This window comes from Prionailurus bengalensis, chromosome B3, assembly GCF_016509475.1.
Source record: "Prionailurus bengalensis isolate Pbe53 chromosome B3, Fcat_Pben_1.1_paternal_pri, whole genome shotgun sequence".
In the NCBI taxonomy this organism is placed as follows: domain Eukaryota; kingdom Metazoa; phylum Chordata; class Mammalia; order Carnivora; family Felidae; genus Prionailurus; species Prionailurus bengalensis.
In genome coordinates, this window is record NC_057355.1 from 41564874 (window position 1) to 41591524 (window position 26651).

Here is a 26651-nt window from a genome sequence, read left to right on the forward strand (position 1 = left end):
TAATAAATATAACACCTGAAATTAATACAACACTGTAGTTAACTGACTGGAAATAAAAACTAGAAAATATATATGCTAAGGGTTTAGGAGCTGTATGGAAAGGGGGTTAAGACCTAATACACACATATATATATATATTATATACATATATATATTATATATATACACTATGTATTTTCTAAAATAATTATATATACTTTATATAATGTTATATATTTAATTAGACTTATATAGTATATATATTATATATGTATTTCCACACAGCTCCTAAACTGTTAGAATTTCCAAAGGGATGGCCATATAGGTGTCTTTGTTATGCCAATAAGGGAACTTGTTGACCGCCTCAAAGGATCGGGCGTGGTTGCCAGGGGTCCAACCATGTGATTACAGAATTGGAACTTTCAGTCTCCCCTACCCAACTCTCCAGGTAGGACAGAGGGGCTGAAAGTTGAACAACTGCCAACAGCCAATGACTTAATCAGCCATGCCTATGTAATGAAGGCTCCATAAAAATCCTAAAGGAGAGGTTTGGAGAGCTTCCAGATGGGGAACCAAAACACTGCAAAGTGCTACTGTGCCAGGCCCAAACTCCACAAGGACAGAAGCTCCTCTGTTCAGGACCCTGCCCTATGCATCTCCTCATATACATGTCTAGCCTGTTGGGCAGAAGCATAAAGTAACAAGCTGCATTTGCTGGGCTTCTGAAGCAGAGGTAGTCTTATGGGACTGAGCCCTGAACCTGTGGAATCTGATCACTATCACCGGCTTTGACAGTGTCAGAGTTGCACTGAATTGTAGGACACCCAGCTGGCTGCTTAGCAGTGGTGTGATAGGAAACCATCCTCTCCACATACTGGAAATTGTGATCAGGACACATTAATTATACATTCTCAAAGGGTTTATTTACCTCTTGCTGAAAACTCTAGAGACCAATATAGAATAGATCACATAGGCTAAAGTTACAAAAATAATTTGTCTTCTCATCAATCATAAACATTTTTCCCCTCAAAATTGCATAATTTGAAACTCCATGCTTACCTTGGGTAGTTTCTGAATCCAAAACTTTTTAGTGGATTTTTGTTTCTTTTTGCATTTGTGGCACATATATAACTCTGTCTCATCGAGTTCTTCTAAGTCAGTAAAACTGCGAAGACAATCTAAAACCAAATTGATTTTGGCGACATTAAAACAGAAAGCCTTCTATAGAGACAGTGTGTTGTAGAAAACAGACTGAACTTTGAAGCTGGACAACTATGGCTCAAATCTCAACTTTATTAGCTTTGTGACCTTGGAAAAGTCAGCCTTTCTTTGTTGCAAAATGGATACCAAAAAACCCCAAACAAACCCACTTTGAAGAACTGCTGTGAGGAAAATAACATGTGAAGTTCCTGGCCATCATGTCTGACATCTGGTAGTGATCAGTTAACGACAGGTGATACGGTTATTGGGTTTGTTGTTTTTAATGAAGAATTAGTCTGGATCATTTTGATGAAAATGGTTTCCTTAAATCCAAGTTTGAGGAGCAACTTTCTCTCAATGTCTTACATTATAGTTGGACAAAGTCAGATCCAACATTTTCAGTCATAACTTACTTAAAAACATGGATTGCAGGAAACGACATTACTGACCTTCCTACTATACCTCCAGTGAATCCTTTGTTCCAGGCTCTACTCTGAATCCACTAGACAAACCACAGATAGTTTTTTTTTTTCTTTTAAAGGTTTAACTGTGTAATCTGGGGTTTGGTGTACTGCAGCCCCAAGCCAAATCCAGCTAGTTGGTTTTGTAAATAAAGTTTTCTTGGAACACAGACACACCCACTCATTTATATATCATCTGTAACTGCTTGTACACTTAACAGCAGAGTTAAGTAGTTGGGATGCAGAACTTCTGTGCCATAATGCCTAACATATTTATATCTGGCCTTTTATAGGAAAAGTTTGCCAACTCCTATTGTAATCAGTAAGGTATGTATTGTTCTGTAGAGAAATAATATTCTTTTTAGAGAAGAATATGAATGCCTGTACCCAGCCCTCAGGTAAAAAAAAAAATGGATTCTCTCTAGTACTGGAGGAGCCAGACTTTATGTATATATACGGCTTCCCCTAGAGTTCTGCAGTGAACGACCTAAATGGCCATGTGTGGGAGCCCTGCTAGGAGTTTCCTGTATCTTCCCACTCACAAACCCCGTATTTCCCCCTAGAAATAGCCATTATCCTGAATTCTGTACTGTCTTTTTGCTTGCCTCTCTAGACCACATATATGAACATATGCATCTTTAAACAATATAATGTTTGAAAAGTTGGGTAGCAAGCACAAACCTATCTATATAAGGAAAAGGGACACTGGTCTCTGTACTCAAGAGTTTTCAGGTCATAGTCCATGCTGGCTTCCATGAGACAGTATAAGTAAGAGCCTGGGAGTGCATGGGCCAATGTGTGGAAAAGGGGACCATGCATTCTTTGTGGGATTTTTTTGAGGTATAACTGGCACATATTATTTTCAGCTGCACAACATAATTCAATATTTGTACTGTGAAATGATCACCACAATAAGTCTAATTAATATCCATCACCATATGTAACATAGTTTAATTTTTTTTTCCTGTGGTGAGAACTTCTGATTTCTCTTAGCAACTTTTAAACATACAATACAGTATTATTAACTGTAGTCAACATGCTCAAATTGTATCCCAATGACTTACTAACTGCAAGTTTCTACTTTTTGATCCCCTTCACCCATTTTGCCCACCCTCCATCCCTCACCTCTGGTAACTACCAATTTCTTTTCTGTTATCTATGAGCTTGGATTTTTTGTTGTTGGTTTGGTTTGTTGTTTTTTTTTGTTTTTGTTTTTTTTTAGATTTCACATAGAAGTGAGATCATAAGGTATTTGTCTTTCTCTGACTTGTTTAACTTAGCATAATGCCCTTGAGTTCCATCCATGTTGTTGTAAATGGCAAGCAAGATTTCATTCTTTATGGCTGAAATATTCCATTGTATAAATATGTTGTCTTTATCCATTCATGTAACAGTTGCTTCTATATCTTGATTATTGTAAATAATGCTGCAATGAACATGGGGATCATTTATATCTTTTCAAGTTAGTATATTCATTTTCTTTGGTAAAACACCCAGAAGTGGAATTGCTGCGTCATCTGGTAGTTCTACTTTAATTTTTTGAGGAACCTCCATACTGTTTTCCATAGTGGCTACACCAATACACATTTTGACCAGAGTGTACTCCACATCTCTGCCGACACGTTATTTCTTATATTTTTGATAACAGCCATTCTGACAGTTGTGAGGTGATACTTCATTGTGGTTTTCATCTGCATTTCTCTGATTATTAGTGACGTAGAGCATCTTTTCATATACCTGTTGGCCATCTGTATGTTATCTTTGGAAAAATGTCTATTAGGATCTTCTGCCCATTTTTTAAAAGGAACTGGTTGTTGTTTTGTTGTTGTTTTGCTATTGAATTATATGAGTTCTTTATATATTCTGGATATTAACCCCTTACCAAATATTATTTGCAAACATTTTCTCCCATTCAGTAGGTTGCCTTCTTATCTTATTTCCTTTACTGTCCAGAAGCTTTTTGGTTTGAAGTTATTCCTCTTCTTCTAAGTAGGCTTCAAGCCCAGTGTGGAGCCCAATGCAGGGCTTGAACTCATGGCCCTGAGATGAAGACCTAAGATAAGATCGAGACTCAAATGCTTAACCATCTGAGCCACCCGGGCACCTCTGAAGTAATCCCTCTTACTTATTTTCCCTTTTGTTGCCTTTGCTTATGGAAACAGATTCAAAAAGTCACTGCCAAGACCTATGTCAAGGAACTTACCTCCTATGTTTTCTTCTAGGATTTTCATGGTTTCAGGTCCTAGGCTCCAGTCTTCAAACCATTTTGAGTTAAAAAAAGTAGTCCACTTTCACTCTTGTGCATGTGACTGTCCAGTTTTCCCAACATCATTTATTGAAGAGACCATCCTTTCCCTTGTATATTCTTGGCTCCTTTGTTGTAAACTGACCATGTATGTATGGACTTATTTTTGGATTCTCTATTCTGTCCCACTGATAAATATGTCTGTTTCTATGCCAAAACCATACTGTTTTGATCTGCTATAGTTTTGTAATTTAGTTTAAAAGCAAGGAGTGTGGGGCACCTGGGTGGCTCAGTTGGTTGAGCATATGACTCTTGGTTTCAGCTCAAGTCATGATATCATAGTTTGTGAGTTTGAGCCCCGCATCGGGCTCCATGATGGCACTGTGGAGCCTGCTTGGGATTCTCCTGCTCTCCCACTCTCTGTCTGTCAAAACAAATGACTAAACCTAAAAAAAAAAAAAAAAATCAAGGCGTGTGATGCCTCCTGCCTTCTTCTTTCTCAGGACTTCTTTGGCTATCTGGGGTCTTTTGTGGTTCCACACAAATCTTAGGATTATTTATTCTACTGTGAAAAATACCATTGGAATTTTTATGGGGGTTGCAGTGAATCTGGGGATTGCTTAGGGTTAATATGAACACTTTAACAACATTAATTATCCCAATCCATGGGCATGGTATATCTTTCCATTTATTTGTATCCTTTAATTTCTTTCTTCATTCTTACAGTTTTCATTGTACAGGTCTTTTACCTCAGTTAAATTTATTCTTAGGTATTCTTTCTGATGCAACTGTAAAGGGACTATTTTATCTTTCTGACAGTTCATTATTAGTGTATAAATTGCAATAGTTTTTTGCTATAATGATTTTGATGCTAAAACTTGAATATGCTTTTTGGTGGAATCTTAAGGGTTTTTCTATATATAATTCTGTGTCATCTTTGAAATAGGATGCCTTTTTTTTTCCCTTGCCTAATTGCTCTGGTGACGATTTTCAATACTATATTGAATAGAAGTGGTGAAAATGGACATCCCTGTTTTATTCTCTGCTCTGGGGAAAGGCTTGCAGCTTTCACCATTCAGTATTATGTTAGGCTGTGGGCTTGTCCTATATGGTCTTTACTATGTTGAGGAAAGTACCCTCTATATCCACTTTAAGAATTTTTATCATAAATGGGTGTTGAATTTTGCCAAATGCTTTTTATGCATCTACTGAGATAACCATAGAATTGTTATCCTTCATTTTGTAATGTGTTGTATAACACTGACTACCTTGCAGATGTTAAACCTTCCCTGCATCCCTGGAACAAATCCTACCTGATTATGGTATATGAACCTTTAGTGTACAGTTGACCCTTGAACAACACAGAGATTCAGGGCATTGATACCCTGTGCAGCTGAAAATCCATGTATTAAAAAAAAATCCATATATGGCTTTTGACTCCCTCAAAACTTAACTACTGATAGGCTATTGTTAACCAGAATCCTAATAACACAATTGACACATATTTTGTATGTTATATATATTATATATGATACTCTTACAGTAAAGTAAGAAAAAGGAAAATGTTATTTTAAAAAATCACAAGGAAGGGGCTCCTGGGCTTGTTAAGTGTCCAACTTTTGATTTCAGCTCAGGTCATGATCTTAGGGTTTGTGGGATCAAGCCCCACGATGGGCTCTGTGCTAACAGGAAGGAGCCTGCTTGGAATTCTCTCTCTCCCTCTCTCTGCCCCTCCCCCACTTGGACGCACATGCTTGGTCTCTCAAAATAAATAAGCTTTAAAAATAATCACAAGGAAGAGAAAATACGTTTATGGTACTATACTGTATTAATTGAAACAATTCGCATATAAGCGGACCTGTGTAGTTCAAACCCATGTTATTCCAGGGTCAACAGTATTGTTGAATTCACTTTTTTAATGATTTGTTGAAGATTTCTGCACCTATGTTAATCAGGAACATCAGCTTTTCTTATGGTGCCCTTGTCTTTGGTATCAAGGCCATTGTAACATGGCCTTGTAAAATGAATTTGAAAGTGTTCTCTCCTTGGGGCGACAGGGCAGCTCAATCACTTAAGCATCTGACTTTGGGTTTCAGCTCAGGTCATGATCTCATGGTTCGAATATTCAAGCCCCGCATTGGGCTCTGTGCTGAAGGCATGGAGACTGCTTAGGATTCTGTCTCCCTCTCTCTGCTCCTCTCCTGCTTGCTCTATTGCTCTGTCTCAAAAACGAATAAACATTAAAAAAAAGTGTTCTTTCATTTTCTATTGTTTGGAAAAGTTGGAGAAGGATTGGTATGAATTCTCTAAATGTTCAAAAGAATTCATCACTGAAGTTGTATATAGTCCCTGGCTTCTGTCTGTTGGGAGTTTCTCAATTACTGATTCAATCTCCTTACTAGTAATGTCAGTTCACATTTTCTGTTTCTTCATAGTTCAGTCTTGGTAGGTTGTAGGTTTCTAGGAATTTTTCCAGTTCTTCTAGGTTGTCCAGTGTGTGTAACTGTTCGTAATAGTCTCTTAGGATCCTTTGCATTTCTGTGGTATCAGTTGTAAGGTCTCCTCTTTCCTTTCAGATTTTGAGTCCTGTCTTTGTCTCCATGAGTCTGGCAAAAAGTCGGTCAATTTTATATTTTCAAAGAACCAGCTATTTCATTGATTTTTTTCTATTGTCTAAAGTCTCATCTATTTCCACTCCAATCTCTGTTATTTCCTTCCTACTACTAACTTGGGGCTTTGTTCTTTTTCTCATTCCTTTAAGTGTAAAGTTATTTTGTTTATTCGAGATTTTTCTTGTTTCTCGAGGTAGGTATTTATCACTGTGAACTTCCCTCCTAGAACTGCTTTTGCCCTTAAGTTTTAGTATGTTTTGTTTCCAGTTTCATTTGTCATAAGGCATTTTTTAAATTTCTCTTTTAATTTCTTCTTTGACCTATTGGTTGTTCAGAAGCATGTCATTTAATCTCCAAATATTTGTGGATTTTCCAGTTTTCTTCTCATAATTGATGTCCAGTTTCATACTCCTATGGTGAGAAAAGATGTTTGATACGATTTTAATCCTCTTAAATTTATTAAGACTTCTTTTGTGGCCTAACAGATGATCTATCTTGGAGAATGTTCCATGTGCACTTGAGAAGAATGTACATCCTTTTGCTTTTGGATGAAATGTTCTGTACATATCTGTTAAGTCCACCTGGTCTAATGTGTCATTTAAGGCCAATGTTTCCTTATTGAGTCCATCTATGTTGTCCCACATGGCAAGACCTCATTCTTTTTTATGACTAATATACATCATGTATATCTATCCCACGTTCTTTATCCATTCATCTACTGATGGATACTTGGGTTGCTTCTACATCTTGGCTATTGTAAATAATGCTGCAGTAAACACAGGGGTGGATATATCTTTTGGAATTAGTGTTTTCATTTTCTTTGGATAAATACCCAGCAGTGGAACTACTGGATCATATGGTATTTCTATTTTTAATTTTTTTTGAGGAATTTCCATGCTGCTTACCCCAGTAGGTTGCACCAATTTACATTCCTGCCTACAGTGCACTAGGATTCCCTTTTCTCCACATCTTTGCCAACACTTGATATTTCTTTTCTGTTTGCTACTAGCCATTCTGACAGGTATAAAGTAATACCGCATTGTGGTTTTGATTAGCATTTCCTTGATTAGTGACGTTGAGCATCTTTTCATGTCTAGCCATCTGTATGTCTTCTTTGAAAAAATGTCTATTCATCTTGATTTTTTACTTGGATTTTTTTGGTGTCAAGTTTGTGTGTGTGTGTGTGTGCGTGTGTGTGTGTGTATGTGTATTGGCTATTAACCGCTTATGGGATTTATCATTTGCAAATATCTCCTCCCATTCAGTAGGCTGCCTTCTTGTTCTGTTGGTTCCTTTGCTGTACAGAACCTTTTTATCTTGGTGTAGTCCTATTAGTATATTTTTGCTTTAGTTTCCCTTGCCTGAGGAGACCTATCCATAAATATGTTGCTAAGGGTGATGTCTAAGAGATAACTGCCTGTATTTTCTTTCAGGAGTTTTATGGTTTCAGGTCTTACATTTAGGTCTTTAATCCATTTAGAGTTTATTTTTGTGTATAGTGTAAGAAAGTGGTCCAGTTTCACTTTTTTGCAAGTAGCTGTCCAATTTTCCCAACACTATTTATGGAAAAGACTGTCTTTTCCTCAGTGTATATTCTTGCCTCCTTTGTTGTTGATTACCTGACCATATAGTTGTGAATTTATTTCTGGGCTCTTGAGTCTGTTCCATTATCTCCAAGTCTATTTGTGCTAGTTCCACACTGTTTTGATTAGTGTAGCTTCGTAGTATATTTTGAAGTGTGGGATTGTGATACCTCCAGTTTTATTCTTTATCATGATGGTTTTGGCGATCTTTTGTGCTTTCATACAAACTTTAGGATTGTTCTACTTCTATAAAAAATACCAGTGGTATTTTGATAGGATTTACATTCAATCTGTAGATTGCTTTGGGTGGTATGGACATTTTAACAATACTCTTCCAACCCATGAGCATGGTATATCATTCCATTTCTTTGTATCATGTTTCATTTCTTTCATCAATGTCTTACAGTTTTCAGAGTATATATCTTTCACTTGGTTAAATTTATTCCTAGGTATGTATATCTTTTTGCTGCAGGATTTTCTTTCTGCTTCTTCATTACGAATTTTTTGGTGGAGTGTTTAGGGTTTTCTATATATGCTATCATGTCATCTACAAATAATGACAATTTTACTTCTTCCTTACCAATTTGAATGCCTTTTCTTTTTCTTGTCCAACTGCTACAGTTAGGACTTCAAGTACTATATTGAATAAAAATGGTGAGTGGATATCCTTGTCCTGTTCGTGATATTAGAGGAAAGGTACTCACTTTTTCACTATTCAGTACTATGTTAGCTGTGGGTTTGTATATGTGACCTTTATTATGTTGAGGTATAGTCCCTCTACACCTACTTAGTTGAAAGTTTTTATCATGAATGGATGTTGTATTTTGTTAAATGCGTTTTCTGCATCTTTTGAGATAATCATATGGTTTTTGTCCTTTCTCTTGTTAATGTGATCTATCACACTGATTGACTTGCGAGTAGTAAACCACCCTTGCATCCCTGGAATAAATCCTACTTAATTATGTTGAGTGGTTTTTTTTTTTTTTTAATGTATTGTTGAATTTGGTTTGCTACTACTTTATTATTTTTGGATCTATGTTCATCAGAGATACTGGCCTATAGTTGGTGTTTTTGTTTTTTGTATCTTTGTTTTTGTATCTTTGTCTGGTTTTGTTATCAGGTTAATGCTGGCCTTGTAGAATGAATTTGGAAGTTTTCCTCCCTATTCTATTTTTGGGGATAGTTTGAGAAAAACAGGTATTAACTCTTCTTTAAATGCTTGATAGATGGGGGAGGGGAAGGAAAAAAAAAAAAAGAGGTTAGAATGGGAGAGAGCCAAAGCATAAGAGACTGTTAAAAACTGAGAACAAACTGGGGGTTGATGGGGGGTGGGAGGGAGGAGAGGGTGGGTGATGGGTATTGAGGAGGGCACCTTTTGGGATGAGCACTGGGTGTTGTATGGAAACCAATTTGTCAATAAATTTCAGAAAAAAAAAATAAATGCTTGATAGAATTCATATGTTAAGTCATCTAGTCATGGACTTGTGCTAGTTTTTCTTTTTAATTGTTGATTCAATTATATTACTAGTAATTGATCTGTTCAAATTTTCTATTTCTTCCTGGTTCAGTTTTGAAAGATTGTAAGTTTCCAGGAATTTACCCCTTTCTTCTAGGTTTTTCAATTTGTTGCATATAACTTTGCATAATATTCTCTTATATCCTTTGTATTTGTTGTGTCTCCTTCATTTCTGATTTTATTTACTGGGAGTCCTCTCTTCTTCTTGGTAAGTCTGGCTAAAGGTTTATCAATTACCTTTTCAAAGAACCTGCTCTTAGTTTGAGCGATCTACTTTTTTTTTTATTTCCTTCGTTCTAGTTTTGGGGTTCATTTATTCTTTTGGGGCCCCTTTAGGTGTAAGTTAGGTTGAGAATTTTGTTTCTTGAGGTATGCCTGTATCAGTATTACCTTCCCTCTTAAAGCTGCTTTTGCTATGTCCTGAAGATTTTGGACCTTAATGTCATTTTCACTTGTGTCTATGTATTTTTTTATTTCTGCTTTGACTTCTTCACTGACCCAATGGTTGTTTAGTAGTATGTTGTTTCTCCATCTGTTTTGTGTTTTTTCAAGATTTTTTTTTTGTAATGAATTTGTAGTTTCATTATGTTTGGAAAAGATAGTTAATATGATTTTAATATACTTGTTTTGTGGCCTATCATGATCTATCCTGGAGAATGTTCCGTGTGCACTTGAAAATAATGTGTATTTTACTGGTTTTTGAGTATAATGCTCTGAATATACCTGTTAGGCCAATCTGGTCCAATGTATCATTCAAAAGCATTGTTTCTTTACTGACTTGCTGTCTAGATAACCTATCCATTCATTGATGTAAATAGGGTATTAAAGTCCCCTGATATTACTATTGTCAATTACTCCCTTTAGGTCTGTGAATGTTTGCTTTATGTGTTGAGATGCTATTTGGGGCACACAGATATTTACAATTGTATTTTCATGTAGGATCAATCCCTTTATGTAGTCCCCTTCTTTGTCTCATGCTACAGTCTGTGTTTTAAAGTCTATTTTGTCTGATATAACTGTGGCTACCTTGGGTGTGTGTGTGTGTGCGTGTGTGTGTGTGTGTATGTGTGTGTGTTGTGTTTTGTTTGCTTCTATTTGCATGGTATATGTGTTTGCATCCCTTCAGTTTCAGTCTGTATGTTTCTTTAGGTCTGAAGTGAGTCTCTTGGAAGCATACAGTTGGATTTTTTAAAATCCATTTCATCACCCTATATCTTTTGACTGGAGCATTTAGTCCATTTACATTTAAAGTAAGCAGGATTCTTTGAACTGTTTTCTGGTTGTTTTGTAGTTTTTCTGTTCCTTTCTTGTTCTCTTGCTCTCTTCCTTGGTAGTTTGATGGCTTTATTTAGTGTTATGCTTGGATTCCTTTATTTTTTGTGTATCTGTATCTACTGTAGGTTTTTTATTTATGGTAACACTTGGGTTCATATATAACATCTTATGTGTTTAGCAGTCTATATTAAGTTGATAGTCCCTTAAGTTCTAAAAGGACTACATTTTTACTCCCCCTCCATATTATGTATATGATAGATTTTGCATCTTTTTTATTGATCCCTAGACTGATTTTTGTAGATATAATCTATTTTGCTACTTTTGTGTGTTAACCTCCATTAAGTGATTAATCTACTACATTTACTATATATTTGTTTTTACCTGTGAAATTTTTTCCATTTGTAATTTCCTTTTAGTTATGGCTTCTTCTTTCCACTTAAAAAATTCCTTAAACATTTCTTAAAAGTCTTGTTTCATGGTGATGAATTCCTTTAACTTTTGTCTGGGAAACTCTTTCTCTCTCCTCCTATTCTGAATGACTACCTTGCTGGATTGAGTATTCTTGGTTGGCAGGGTTTTTTCCTTTCAGTACTTTGAATACATCTTGCCATTTCCTTCTGCCCTAGAGTAAGTTTTCTGTTTCCTTCTCTCTTTGCTCCCTCTGAGATCTCTGTAAAGTGAATGTCACTATGCTTGATGATGTCACTGAGGTCCCTTAACCTATTCTCATTTTTTTTTCTTCCCCATTTAGATTGGTTGCTTTTGATTACCCTCTCTTCCAGATGACTATATTCTTTTGAATCCTCTAATCTGTTGATGGCCTCTAATGTATTTTTTATTTCAGTTATTGAATTCTTTACCTCTGACTGGTTTTTATACTTTTAAGTTCTGAGTTCATCCACTCTTAAGTCCAGTGAGTATATTTATGCCACCACTTTCAATTCTTTATTAGGCATATTGCCTATTACCATTTCATTTAGCTGTGATTTTGTCTTGCTCTTTCATTTGGGACATATTCCTCTCTCTACTCATGTTTTATAACTCTGTGTTTTTGTTTCTATGTATTAGGTAGGTCAGCTACATCTCCTGGTCTTTAAAGTGGTGGCCTTGTGTAGGAGAGAACACCCCCCTCAGGTCACCAAAACCAGGTCCTCCAGGGGTGCCCTTTGTGTGGGTTACATGTGACCTACTATTGTGGGTAAGCCGCACAGTTCGGTCCCATGCCCTTTATATGCCTCAGGCCACCTTGGTTGGGCTCGTTGTTGGATGAAGTCCACATTCAGCCTAGCTGCTTGCAATTAGCCTCTGTGCCACAGCTACAGTGGCACAGAAGACCAGGTTTTGCTCCATTGCTTTTGAGAGGCTTAAACTTAAAGGGTGACCTAAGTAAGTGGTCCCATAACTGATTTATGCATAACTGGTTTATGATAAACCAAAATACAACAGAAGACAGAAAAGGCTCATTAAACAATTCATTAGTAAGCCATACAAGCTGAATCTGGTTTTTCAAACATTCGGTTTTTAAAATGGTAGCCCCAACTGTCTCTCAAAGCCATCTTGTGTTCTCACACCCCTTTCTTGCTACAAGCTCAACAGCCCACACCTGCTGCTATACCCCTCAGACATTGAGTCAGCTTTACTGTCACAGCTGCATCAGAAAGTCAGAAGACTGTCGTGTCCGTGGGCAGCCTCCAGTTTTAATAAAGAAGGAACATTATAAACCCTCGTTGGATTAGTAAAGAACTACCCACATAGTCCTCTCCATATGGGTTTTAAAAGCTTGTTTTTAGCTCTCCTTAAAACTAATGCCTATTTGTAATGGCTTCTATGGGTTAAAACAGTAACAATCCACAATAATTCTAAATTTCCAACTGCTGCCTTTTTATAAAACAGCTTTTATATCAGTTTTTAAATAAAAATTCTCTTAACCATGGTACTGCTGGACAGAATTATAAGGGTCACTTATTTTCCCCTTTGTATTCTTTTGAATCTTTGCTAAATTCTACAATGAATATGACACTTTTCTTAATGTCCTTCAACTTTTATTGAAACATACATGCATACAGTCATTATTTCTCAAAGAAAAAGACTGCTTAGGCACAGCCTACCCCTGACATTCACAGATTTGATGCCTGCCGTTTTAATTATCTGGAAAGTCTGAATGACCCTGAAATGACTACAGTTTACTATTTTGCAGCAGCATGAATACAAATTTCACTTCTCAAAGCTTGTATGTGGAAGTGAATCACATGGCCAGTGAACAGTCTACTAGCTACCCAGCATTCACATCTCAGCAAAGCTTTGTTCTCTACTTACCTTCACACCTCCCATCTGAGGAAGCTGCTTAAACTTTTTTCATTTGTACATTACTGCATTTCATGAGCAAAAAAAAATATATGCCATGGTGGTTTTTGAAACTCCTAAGATTCTCAAAGGTTTCAGGGCATATATTTCACAAGTGTCAGTCTTCCACATTATTTAAACTGTTAAATACATCCCTATGGAGAGCAGGGAATAAAACTGATTTGTTGACGTTATTAGATCCCCTTTATCCACTATATAAATTTAATTTAGCAAAACAGTAATTGGGAAGTATGTTTAAATTAATCCACATTTTTTTTTTACTCCCCCAAAGCAAATATATAATTATGAATGTGATAGAATAGGTTAAAAAAATCCAAACAACATAAAAGAGCATGAAAAAGGAAGTCCTAGTTCACTTTATTCTGGAATGCCTGTCCCTAAGAAATCACTGTGAACAGATGGATATGCTGCTCAAGAATTTTAATGCACACCTGAATGTTTTTTATTTTATACCAATGGAATCATTCTATAAACATACTTCCATAGATAGTATTCCACAGTACTTTGTAGCTATCTTTCTGTGGCCTGGCTACTGATCAACTTTATATCTTTCTTAATTACTACATAGCATTATTTATTAAATTTACAATTTATTAAACTAGTGGGCACATAAAACTGTTTCTGATCTCTGCAATAACAAAGAATGCTTCAAGGACATCTTTTTACAGCTTTCATTGTCCACATTCACAAGTAAAATTACTTTTTAAGGAAATGCTCACTGAAAATGATCACTGTCCTCCCAAACCAGCAATTTACATTGACCCCAATATGTGACAGTGTCCACTCTCCAAAACCTTTACTAACAATGAATATTACCTATCTTTGTCATTTTGAACAATTCTGCTTTATGTACACTTTCTTGAATATGTGAGACAATGCATTTTCATATGTTAAATCAACTGTTTGCAATTCTCTTCCTATTCATATACTTTACTCAAGTACTCTTTCTCACAGGTCATCTCCTTTTCCACTTTGTTTATGGTGTCTTTCACCATTACGCAGTTAAATTTATGAATATTTTCCTTTATGGGTTCTGGCCTTGGTGAAAGCTCTCCCTTACAACAAGATCCAAAAAAAGCTTGCCGATAGAGTCCTGTGGTTTTATTTTTCATATTAAATTTTTTAAGTTTTTTTATTATTTGAGAGAGAGACCAGGGGAGGGGCAGAGAGAGGGAGAGAAAGAAAGCCCAAGCATGCTTCGCGGTGTCAGTACAGAGCCGAATGGATTCAAACTCAACCATGAAATCATGTGTTGGACACTTAACCAACAGAGCCACCCAGGTGCCCCTCATACTAAATCTTGAAACCTTGTACTAATTTGAGAAAACACAGGAATTAGGGATGAAATTAACGTTTTAATTTTCATTTTCACTCAAACTATCTATTGACTTTCTTTTCTGCACTGATTTGAAATTTTTTCTTTGCTATATAATTCCCATATATAAGCATTTCTGCACTAGTACCTGCTAAATTAGTACATCTAGGACATTTTCTACCTCATCTCTAACCTGTTTCCTCATCTTCACTTAAAAAACTTTTTAAGCACCTCTTAAGAATTTTTCTGCTTACAGGAGAACTTTTGAGCAAATTAGAATAAATTTAGGGAATAATTTGGGGGATAACTGACATCTCTACCATTTCATATTGGGTCTTCCCATCCAAGAATAGGACATGGCTCTGTTTATTAAGACTTTTAATCTGTTCTTGTATAAAGTTTTATAATGTTCTTCACCTAGGTCTTAAATATTTTTCAATAAAGATTTTACTGCTACTGTGAACAGGATCTTCTGCTATGTATAGTAAAGCAATTGTTTTTTTGCCTACTTTTTAAATATTTATTTTGAGAGAGCACAAACTCATTCTTGAGTGGGGGAATGGGAGAGAGAGAATCCCAAATAGTCTCTGTGCCTGACATGGGTGGAGCTCAATCTCCCTTATCTGAATCGTGAGAACATGATTTGAGCCGAAATCCAACTGAAACACCCAGGGACCCCTTGCCTATTTATTATTTGGCTGCCTTGTTAAACTTTTTAGCTCCATGTTTAGAACTTATCAAAATAATACCTGTTTTTTAAAAAATGGACAGTTTTAGAAAAACAAGTCTCCTACCCAGGGCTGCTCTTCAGGGATAGCTATTAAACATTCTCTCATAATTTCCAACTAATTTTCTTGAAATGTTCGCAGCGTCTAACCAGTTCATCTGCAAATGTTGACAATTTGGTCTTTCCTCGTCCTTATTTTTATTTTCCTTGTCTAATGCCTTGTCCCTCAGTGGCAGGACTCCTGGCTGCTTCCACACTGTAATGGAAAATCCTTAGTGCTTCACTGTTAACTATGAAGATCACTGACAGCTTTTGATAATCTCCATCAAATTAACATTTTTATTCCTAGCTTACTAAGAGTCAGTAAAAGGTTTTTTTCCTTCTTCAATCAGCGATGTATTTGGAATTGTATCAAACCCTATTTGGGCGTTTTTATCTTCTCCCATTAAATTATATTTTCCAATATTTCATCTGCAGGGGCATAAGGCAGGCTGGCCAGAGCAGGCTGCCCCAAGATAGGCCACTTTGAATTTTTTTTTTTTTTTTTTGAGAGTGCAAGTGGAGGGGAAGGGCAGAGGGGAAGAGAGAGAGGGAGGGAGAGAATCTTAAGCAGGCTCCACACTCAGTGCAGAGTCCAACATGGGGGTTGATTCCCATGACCCTGGGATCATGACCTGAGCCAAAATCAAGAGTCTGACACAAATGACTGAGCCACCCAGGTGCCCCAATTTTTTTTTTAAGATGGGCCACTTTAACATGAACATTATTTTGAGTTAAAGCAAACAAAACCCAGCAGGTTCAGCAGGCTCAGGAAAAGCTCTTTACCTCCCCCTCAACTGCCAGCTCACCAGGAAGAGATTCCTCTTTAAGAAACTTATGTGCCTAAATAACAGGACAATCTTTGTTTTACAAACATCTCTTCTCCCCTTTGATCCTCAGACCCCCACCCCTCTCCTTAGCTCGTGGAAGCCTCATGTTGGTCCTCAGGATTTCAAGTCTGTGTGGATTCCCTGTACATACCTAAATTTGATTTTCCCCAGTTAATCTATCTTGAGTCAATTTGGTTCTTTGCCCAGAGAGAAGGACTTTGAAGGGCAGAGGAAATTCTTCTTCAGAAACAGTTGACATAGTCAGTAGGATACTTTAATTCACTAGACACCACTGCAACGGAGATCCTTGGGACATCTGACATACACCCGGCAGAAGGTAAGATTTCTTACCCTGTCAACCTCCCAAAATCTCTATCTGCAGAGTCCAGTACACCAAGAGTGGTGAGAGTCCTCCTCACTCTTGCTAAGTTAAATTAGCAGTAGAAAATATTGGTGGAACCTAGTTCCTCAGGCTAAGCAACTCTGGTTAAATTTGGCAGAGTCCTCTTTTGGTTACTGATCCATTTCCTCCAAAAAAAAGTTGTTGGGATTTTCTGTTTGTGTTTTAAGTCATTTGTCATATGAACTTTGTTGCTAAGGGACATCTTGGAAGCTAAAGCCCCAAAACTGGTGGGCACAGATCAAGCACTTAAAAGCTATTAATTAGAGTGCTGTCTCAAGAAGACTCTTGTGATAGGTAAGTTGATCACAGAACAGGTTAGATTGACACTAGGTTTACCCACTAGCCTCAAGCAAACTTCCTTGCAAAAGGTACATTGCAATACAACACACAGTCCCCAAACCTACAGCACATCCCTTCTAGGTATTCATGTGGCTCCAAGAAACCCAAGGTTTAGCCAAAGCTGTTAACATGTATAGAAGATATTTTTTCTTTCATCTCATTCTGTATCCTAAAAGGGTAGCCTCATGGCCAGTGGAATAGACTGGGGATTGGACTCTCCCTCTGGCCAAGCCAGCTCTCAGGGGTGTTTGTCATGGGAGGTCCCACCCCCTTATAATCTTTGTCATCTCGGGCACCTGGGTGGCTCAGTCATTAAGCATCTGACTTTGGCTCAGGTTATGATCTCACAGTTCACGACTTTGAGTTGTGCTTTGGGTAAGCTCCTGCTCTGCTTCAGGTGAGCCCCACTTCTCTCTCTGCCCCTCCTGAGATTCTCTCTCTCTCACACACACACACAAAAAAAAGTGATTGTCATCTCAGTCACCATTGCCTGTTCATGCTGGCAAGTCCCAGTCCATCAGCACCTGCCCAGTGTCACAGATTAGCAGGCTGTGACTGGAGGAATCTTGTGTTTTTCTGGGAGACCAGAGAACCTGTTTTTACTATCCTTACCACCTGTGAAATGAATGTCTTTGCTTTCTTAGACTAATTTTGGGAGCAGATTGTTAGATCATGGGGGCTGTATCATCTATGCCCTTTTTGGATGCTTCTTGCTTCTTTGGTTCAGCCATTAAAAGGTTAATTGGAGTCACTGTTAATAGATCCTACTCATAGATGGTCTTTAAATTGGTTATATTTAAAGGAAAGACACTCTGTATAGAGAGATCTCAATGGTCTTATTAGAGAACAGTGAGGCTTAGGGACTCCCTTGACAAGCTGAACAGAAATCAGGCCTAAGACTTAAAAATAAATGTCCACATCTAATGTAAAATCCCCTTAAAATCTGGCCTCATCTACCTGTTTTAACCTCCTTTTCCTACCAAGAATTACAGGCAGCTAAATCTCTGGGTTCAAAGAATACATGTTGCTAATGTAGAGGCTGAAAGCCAGGTAATAAATTTGACAAAAGCACTTGAGACTGGCAATAAGGCTTGCTTTGCTCCTACCTTGCAGGGCTCTGTAAGCACGCTCTGTTAGCTTGAGGCATTCCTTTGCAATACACTTTGCAGATGTATCCTAGACCCCCTTCACAAAGAAAAGAAGACCAAACTTTCTCCCAGGCCCTCACACAAATGATCTGCGCAAGACCAGCATTCAGGGGCTAACAGAAGACTGAATTATGTATGCTGCAAGAAGGCTTTTGTTAAATTGCTTGATAAGGACTTTACTACATCTGTCGATTCCCATTTTAGTTAAAAAAATTTAAAAAAAGGGGAGAGGGGGGTTAATTTAAAAAGGCAAGCCAATCCCTTGATATTCTGACTGTAATCCAGTCCTTTGGGAATTAGAAACAGTTGGCTTACAAACCTCTACAAAACCAGAAATGCAACTCTAGTATCAAGTCAAATCCCAGCTATTTTTACCAATCCCTAAAGCTCGCCTATTCCCCTCAAAATGTTGGTAGCTATTTATTATAAAAGATCAGGATACTGGAACAAAATTGTCCTATACTTAAAACAATAATAGTAAGTTTTAAATCGCAACTGCCCTGAAACTCTAAACAAATTTTTTTCTTTATATTATTTTTTTTAATGTTTATTTATTTACTTTGAGAGAATGTGAGCAGGAGAGGGGGAGAGAGAAACCCAAGCAGGCTCCTCGCTGTCAGCACAGAGCCCAGTGCGGGGCTCTATCTCACAAACTGTGATATCATGACCTGAGCCAAAATCAAGAGTTGGACACTTAGCCAACTACCCAGGCACCCCTAAAATTATAAATTTCATCATGTCTTTAAACACAGTTCACAGTCACCTGAGACTGAAGAAAAAATAAAAGACCTTTTTAAAATGCATACTGCTAAAATGTCTTGTGCCCAGATTCCAGCACCTCTGGTAATAGGCAGATATGCTCCAGATTTCCATTTTGGAGAAAACTTGGGATTCTTTGTGATCTAAGTTTTCTGTCCGCATCTTCTCTAGGACCTAAAAGCCATTCCTTTGAAATACAAACTTCAGGGAAGTTTGTAAATAAAGGGCAATTGGGCCTTAAATGTCCTCTCCACAAATTATTAGTAAAAACAAAAGCTATAATATTTTGTCTCTTGACTGGTTTGAAGCCAAGCACTTATAAGTACTGGGAATTCCAAAACTCAGAAAGACAGAAACTAACCCAAATGTTTTCCCAATTCGCATGATCTGGGAAATTTTCAGTACGAAAGCTAACTTAAAGTTGGTTTAACTAAAAAACATGTCTTTAAGAGTTAGCATGAAATGTAAGACTGTCATCCTACCTGTGTTTACTGAAAGTCAAGTAAGTTCACCTCTGAAAATTTATCAGGAAAAAAAAAATATTGATTTTTGTCTAATGCTTCATGAAGTTTTCTGGGAATTGTTAAGAACAAGCAAACAGATGTAAATAAGATAAAAAGATTCGTAGGTAAACTTTTAGTTTCCCAAATCCCTGAAACTAAGTTAAATGATCGGTTAAGTGAAATTTATTGAATATCTAGGTCATTTCCAAATAAAATAAAACCATAAGTACTGAACATAGGTTAATTTATTTTTGTCGTCTTATAGAGAAACTAAAACAGAAGTCTGTTAGTAAACCTAGTTTTTTACTGAAAAACTATGTTTTCAGAAATTATGAAATGTACTCACAAATTCGCCATTCTAAAAAATACTGTATAACTTCATAGTTGCTTACCACTTAGTTTTCACTAGAAACAAATAAATGTAATTAAGACTACTAGAAACAATAAGAGAATTCCATATGGAAGGAAAGAAAGATATGTGGTTTTGGTAGAAAAAAGTATGAGGGATAGGAATACATTTTTTTGTTTAGGGAAAAGAAAATTTTGTCGTAAAGGGAGACTGGTTTTTTAAAGAGGGGAAAACTTAAGAAGTGAATATAAAAGAGGTTTCAGAAGGTTTATGGGAAAGGAATTTTATATATGATCGGTACTGGCTAAGATTAGGATAAACTTAAGTTTTAGTTTTTCTCTTTGCTAAAAGACCAAGGTTTTCTTAAACATAAACAAATGTTTTTGTTTTTAATCTTTAAAGGTAATCTGCCTAGAAAAGAGAAAATGATCACAGAATGCTTATTTACCAAGTCTTTGAGTATTTAAGAAAACGGGAGTCTAGTTAGTTGTGAGCAAAATTTAGCTTTTTTAACCCTATGTGAGGTTCTATATTTGCCTTTGAAATCTTTTACTGTCACTTTGGTTAAATAGATAATTATTGTTTCATAACGATCTGTGATCCTAATATGAAGTCTTTTGACCACAATGTAAGGTGTTCGAGAGTGGTCCTAGAATATTTCAAAGTTTTTGTGAGAAATTAAACTAATTAGGTATGTTAAATTATGTGGGAAATGTTGTCAAATATCTTACATAAAACCCCTAGCACTCTGATGTCCGAGTATGTTATTATGTGTTGTGTGTCACAGAAATAACCAAATTTCCTTGTCCTCTACAGTGTAATGAACTCTGATACAGTCACTGTTTTACTCTGATGGTACTGTAGATGTGCCTTATCTTCAGTGAGACTCACATAAAGAACTCTAAGTATAGGTTTCTGATAAGCTTAAGATCATAAAACTGAATTCTTACCATGAAACTGGTAAGAATTTCTGAACTAGGAGAAAAACTGGATTCAACCCAAAACAAGAATTAATGACATAGAAATGAAAGAACTGAAAAGGGTAATTTGAAATTTTATGACTTTTTTATTTACCACATTGCTGACTTTCTAAAATGCTTTGTTTTTCTAGATTAAAAAAAAAAAACAAACTTTTTCTCTTAAATGACTTAGAGCAATCTGATAGAATACTACCACTGGAACAAATTGAAACTTGCATCTTTTTCTCTACCTGAACCCTCCAGAATTCAGAAACTCTCAGTAAGTATTCTTATAATTATTTGCACAAGTTCAATTCTGTTCTCCTGGTAACAGGACACAATTGGAAACACTGGTTATATAACCAAGGCTTTGACTGGAATGTCACATTTGATACACGCATAAATTCAGATATGACCAGACAGCTTTAAGGAGCCAATAAAGCCCCTCAGAGATATCAATTTAGTACCTTGCTTACAGAGTTCCCAGCAGCCTTACCAGGTGAGTAAATGTTGTTAATTCCTGACAAGTACAGGAACCTCAGGATATTTTGGGGACCTCAGGAAGAGAGGAATTCACCCAAATCTATAGGTATTGCAGAAGTTGTGATGATGTTTTGTTGGGGATCTGGTCTCAAGAGGCTGTTAAAGCTTCAACCTAGAAAAAGCTCCAGGCAAAGCAGGTTTTATTGCTATTCCTGCTGCACTTATATAAGTGATCAGGCCACGTTTTTTTGAAACTAGATTTTACAAACAAATGAGTTATTAATTTGGCTCTCTACAAAAGGTGATTATAGAGTAAATAGGTTTCAGTAACATACCTATTAGATTCTAATACTGTTCATTATAATCTAGACTAGATCCTGATTTCTTCTAGTTTCCTACGATGCCTAGCTATAACTCTCCACAAACATTTTTTATTTTTGTCCCAACCTTCTACATTGAGAAGAAACTGCCCTTTCCCCTGAAGCCCTCCAAATTAAATATGAATAAATTTATGTAAACCTCAGAGAAATAAACACATCAGCATATACAGGCACTCTTCATGCCTTTTGCTCTGTGGGCCATTCAAAAAGATCACCAGAGACATTCAAACTACAAACCAGAGAAAATCTGTCAGACTGCCACTGCACTGAAGACGCTTTAAGCTTGACATCTAGGAATCTTCTCAACTGGCTACCCTCAAAACTCAGACACCAGCTTAAAATTTGATCTAATCACTAACTGCTCTGTGTGTTTCCACAGAAATGCCTCTTATTTAATACCTGATTGCTTGAACTATAGTTCAAGGCCTAACTCTGAGAACACACTTGCATCATGCCCCCCAAAATGAGTTTAACTGAACTGATCTACTGACCAGGACTGGTTCAACCAGACAGAACAATCAACCGGCTCAATTTTAATGTGTGAAACTTGAGGGAAGTTTCAGAGGAGGAAACTGCAGGTGCCCAGGGTAGGCAGCCCCAAAGACAGGCCACTTTGGCATGAACATTGTTGTTTAAGTTAAAATTCAGGAAAAGCTCTTAACCTTTCCCTCAACTGCCTAAATTTACATTGGAAAGGCGAGCCTGTACCATGAACAAGAGATACATCTTTACTGAAGAAACTTCCCTATGTAACAGGACCACCTTTATTTTCCAAACATTTCCTCTCACCTTCCTGCTAATATTCCTTACCCTCCTACCCCTCTCCTTACCTCATGTTGCTTGTCTTCAGAATTTCATGGCTGTGTGCATTCCCCATACATAAGATATTAAATTTGGTTTTCTCCTGCTAATCTGTCTCAAGTCAATTTGGTTTTCAGTCCACCTAGGACTTTGATGGCCAGAAGAAATGCTTCCTTCCCAATATATCAGTCCTGCAGTGCTGGAAAAATCCTACTTGATCTCTTTATGTTATTGTACTACAGTACTAAATTCTATTAGCTAATATTTTATGTAGGATTCTTTGGTCTATAATAATATCTTTCCTTTTTGATGCCATCTTTGTGAGATTTTAGCTTCTCATAATATGCATGCTTTCAGTTATATAATTTCAAATTCCAGGGATCTTTCTCACCATATTTTTCCTTTCTATGAAAACTAATCTTATCAATTAACATTCCAGAAACCACACAAGGAATCCTTGCATAAAGCATGTAAAAGCGTGTGAAAGGTAATCACATCTCCATCTGTTTAATAAAGAAATGCATATCGACTAAAATTCATCACATTCTGGATGTCCCAAGAAAAGTAGTATCTTTAATTGATAACAGTGGTACACAGAAAGAATGAGGAGATACCCAACTCTACCGTCTAGTTTTTTAAGTCAACAGTAAGCTCTTTAATAAAATAAAAATCAAGTTTGAAAATTCAAAGGAAAACCAGCTGAGAATACAGGAAACCTGTTTCCAGCCAAACCCTAAACCCCTCAGGATGGTCTGGGCCCCCTGAAGCTAAATCCCAATCAAATCAGATTTCAGGGAGTCTATGCCAAGAAAAATACCACTTGGGAAGTAAGGCAGATGCCATTTGCCACTTGTTTATAGTACCAATCAACCACTTAAGCTATGTCATACACTCTCCGCTCCTGGACAGTCTCCAGAGAGTAAGGTCTTTGAGTATTACAGCATTCTGGAATAGGTAGTAAGTGAAATGCCAGAGGGGACTATAATCACGTATACAACCAATTCAGGATAGGGGCACACAGTGCAGAAGGAAGGTAAGAAACCTGAACAAACCAGGGTCTCTGGGTTTCCAAGATCATCTGGACTTACTGGGTTTTGTTAAACATTAGGAAATACTGTTCAAATATATATTCACATATTTGTACTAAAGAACATTTGTGGGTTTTTCTTACCTAATGTCAGCATTATTACTGTTCTCACTGAAGGAGTTATAAAATAAGCCATGTCCAGTTTAGATAACCAGACTTTGACAATAACTAATAATTTCTCACTGCTTTCCTCGCTAAATGATCAAATGTTTGTCTTATGATTGAGTTAGCTTGTGCTCACATGCCATCAATATAAAGAGAAAATAATCTGACATTTGATACCAAGTACACTGTGGTATTTTTGAAACCTGTAACCATGTCTTTTAGAGGGAAGAGGAGCAGATGGGATTTGCTTAAATTTCTTCTGTTCAAAAGAGACCATCAATACTGTTGCAAAGGTGAGGAACTGAAAGCATCTACAAAATGTTCTCATACCCAGTTTCTTCCCTGTCTCACAGGAGTCCAGTGTCTTGGACAGCCACCCCGAGAGATTTCAACATACTACCTGAGGAACAGGGCTACAAGCACCTATGCTGCTCCTTTTTTAACAAAACTAGATGCTGCCCAATGTACCTGACACAGACAAGCCTGCCCCTTCCCCAACAGTTATTTTTACTAGGTGATGGTGGTGGTGGTTTTACTCTTTTCTACTTGGATAATTTGATTCTAGAGCACTACTGCCCAGTAGAACTTCACGCAATAATGGAAATATTCTCCATCTGTGCTAATACAGTAGCCACTAGTCACATGTGGTTATTGATCACCTAAGCAAATGAATTTTTAATTTTAATTTACATTTTTACCAACCACCTATGTGGTATGACTTCACCACAGTGGACATTGTAGTTATAGACCAATTAGAATTTTCTGTAGGAAAACTCTGTGTGTGTGTATATGTGTGTGTGTATATATAAATGGATATATATAATATATAAAATACTAAACATATAAAATATATAAAAATCCTTATGACAACGCTCCCTAGAACAGCTGAAAGAAAAAAGAATTACTTTCAGTGAACAGACAATTCAGGGTATAAATTGTTATTTGCCTTCAGTGTAGAGTTACTTAATCAAAGAACACACACTAGGCCCTCTTTCTCCTATCTTAGTTTCTTTTTATGATGAGTGAGAACAACTAGTCACTTTAGTAACTGGTCAGAAATCAGTCTTTGGCCTTGACTAAAGTAGTTAACACTCATCAAAGAAAAAATCTGTTCCAAATCTCATAGTCCTGCTTTCAAAATCAAGGCCTCAGGCTTAACCAACAGATGTAGCATCAATAGATTTCTAAAACTTAGTCACAGAAAAGAATAACACCCTAACTTAAAAAAATTTAGCTGAGTGTTCCTTCCTTCTATGGATACTAGTGGTATATCCACAAAATGAATTCTATTTCATTAGGTCAGAAACTGTTACTCTCAATTTTAAATCAGTATTAAAGAAAAAGGTGAGAAATACCTTATGTCTGATTTAGTATCTCTGGCACACATTCTTTTGTTTGATAGAAAAAGACATTCAGGTTTGACTTTTGTTATAACACAAGTTCATTAAAGCAATTAACATCATAGCACATGTAGATGGAGTTTATAAGTCTATTCAGGTGGAAAAACAATTCTACAACATTAAAGTATCTTTACCTCGTAATGAACAAACTGGTCCATTTTCTTGATTCTTAGAGCGCTTATTTCTGAACTGACTTGGAATATCTAATGAAAGGTCTTAAAAGGAAATAGGAAAACAGCTGTTAAAGGTACATACCACACTCAAAAAAGAATTTCAAAAACTGGCATATTTGTACATTTATCTCTTTACGGTCATTTTAATACATTATTTTATCTCTACATGCCAAGTATGTCTTACCTAGGAATGGATCAAACTTTCTAGATTCTGTCCCACATATGAGGCAGTTAACCTCATTCTGGAGAATACCTCCGAATATAGCTGTGACAACCGTAGATGCTCCATTTCTAAAGAAAATCACCACAGAGGAAAATACCTCAGTAAAAAATGGAAAATATGTACAAAGCTCCCCTTTGGGGAAATATGTCATTTATTTAACAGATATTAAATATTTTATTTAAATTATGAAATACAAACACTTTAACGCTATAGAGATATCTACCAAATAAAAGGTTTAAGCCACTGCCCCCCCTTCCCCCACTATCACTTCCAATTCCACTGATTTCTCCAAAAGTCACTAACCCTGGACATTTGTCATTACTAACAGATCACGCACATGCCTATACTCAGGACAAGAGGACCCCTTTACCCACAAATATATCCCTCAGAAAAAAGGGAAACCACCTTATATTCAAATTTTTGCAAAGTCTCTCATATGGAGCTCTCTCAATTACTTTGAATAACTTCACTCAGGGATAGTTTTAGATTTTTTACATGGCCAACTGTCAGGCTGAGGAAAAAAAGGTAAAGAAATTTAATACATAGTAATTACTGATGGAGGTATGACTTCACAGTTGAAGGCTAGATGTTACCGTCAACAAGCCTTTTAAAAATCTCACTTAAAATAATACTGTAATTTCCTTGCTGAGATCAAGAATATAGGTTGAGAATGATTAAACAAAAAACCAAAACCAATAGCCCTAAAGTACTTTTTGTGCTTCAGCTTCATCATATGTCCCACAGGAATAACATCTACCTACCTCAGAGGCCTGGTGAAGATGAAATGGGAGTCTACACAGTGCTTTCAGACAAGTGCTTACCAAAAAGAAAGCCTTCAAATTATTTCAAGGCTTTTCTACTGGCATAATAATTAGGCTCATACCTGCATTTTGCTTTTTTTTTTTTTCAAAATATATGTCTTGAACACGTACCTCACTCTCTTTGACAGCAGTATGGCATGCCACAGTACGGACACATAATAGATGCAAGAACCACCAAGAAAGTACACCATGAAAGCAGGATTAGCAAACACTTAGAGAGCACTTAATCTATGCTGAACTACATTCAAAGTACTTTCCATGTATTAAATCAATTCATCTGCAAAACAACTCTATGAGGTAGATACAATTATTCCCACTTCAGAGACCAGGAAGCTGAGGTCCAACTTGGCCCAGGGTCACACAGCTGATCTGGTGTGAGCAGATGCTCTTAACACTATGCTCCTTTTCTTAATTTAACCAATATAATGTAATGGCTTTTCAGGTGGTTTCAACTATTTGGTATCATTGATAGTACCTACCACAAACACTTGTGTATTATTAACCTTTGTGCACTTACATATGCAGTTAGGTCAGTAAATGCTCCTTTTCTGCTGATAGCAATTTTAGGTGGT

At 36.7% G+C, this 26651-nt stretch overlaps 1 protein-coding gene across 3 annotated transcripts in view; it reads right to left on the bottom strand.

Moving 5' to 3' along the window:
- The window catches only part of USP3 (ubiquitin specific peptidase 3), a 106824-nt gene that overhangs the window by 6495 nt on the left and 73678 nt on the right, over positions 1-26651 (bottom strand). For all 3 annotated transcript variants that reach the window (XM_043555224.1, XM_043555222.1, XM_043555225.1), the window contains 3 exons: positions 25220-25326; positions 24997-25077; positions 1039-1157 (listed from right to left, as the gene is read on the bottom strand). In XM_043555224.1, coding sequence (XP_043411159.1) covers positions 1039-1157; positions 24997-25077; positions 25220-25326 — 307 coding nt within the window. The remainder of the gene's footprint in view (positions 1-1038; positions 1158-24996; positions 25078-25219; positions 25327-26651) is intronic.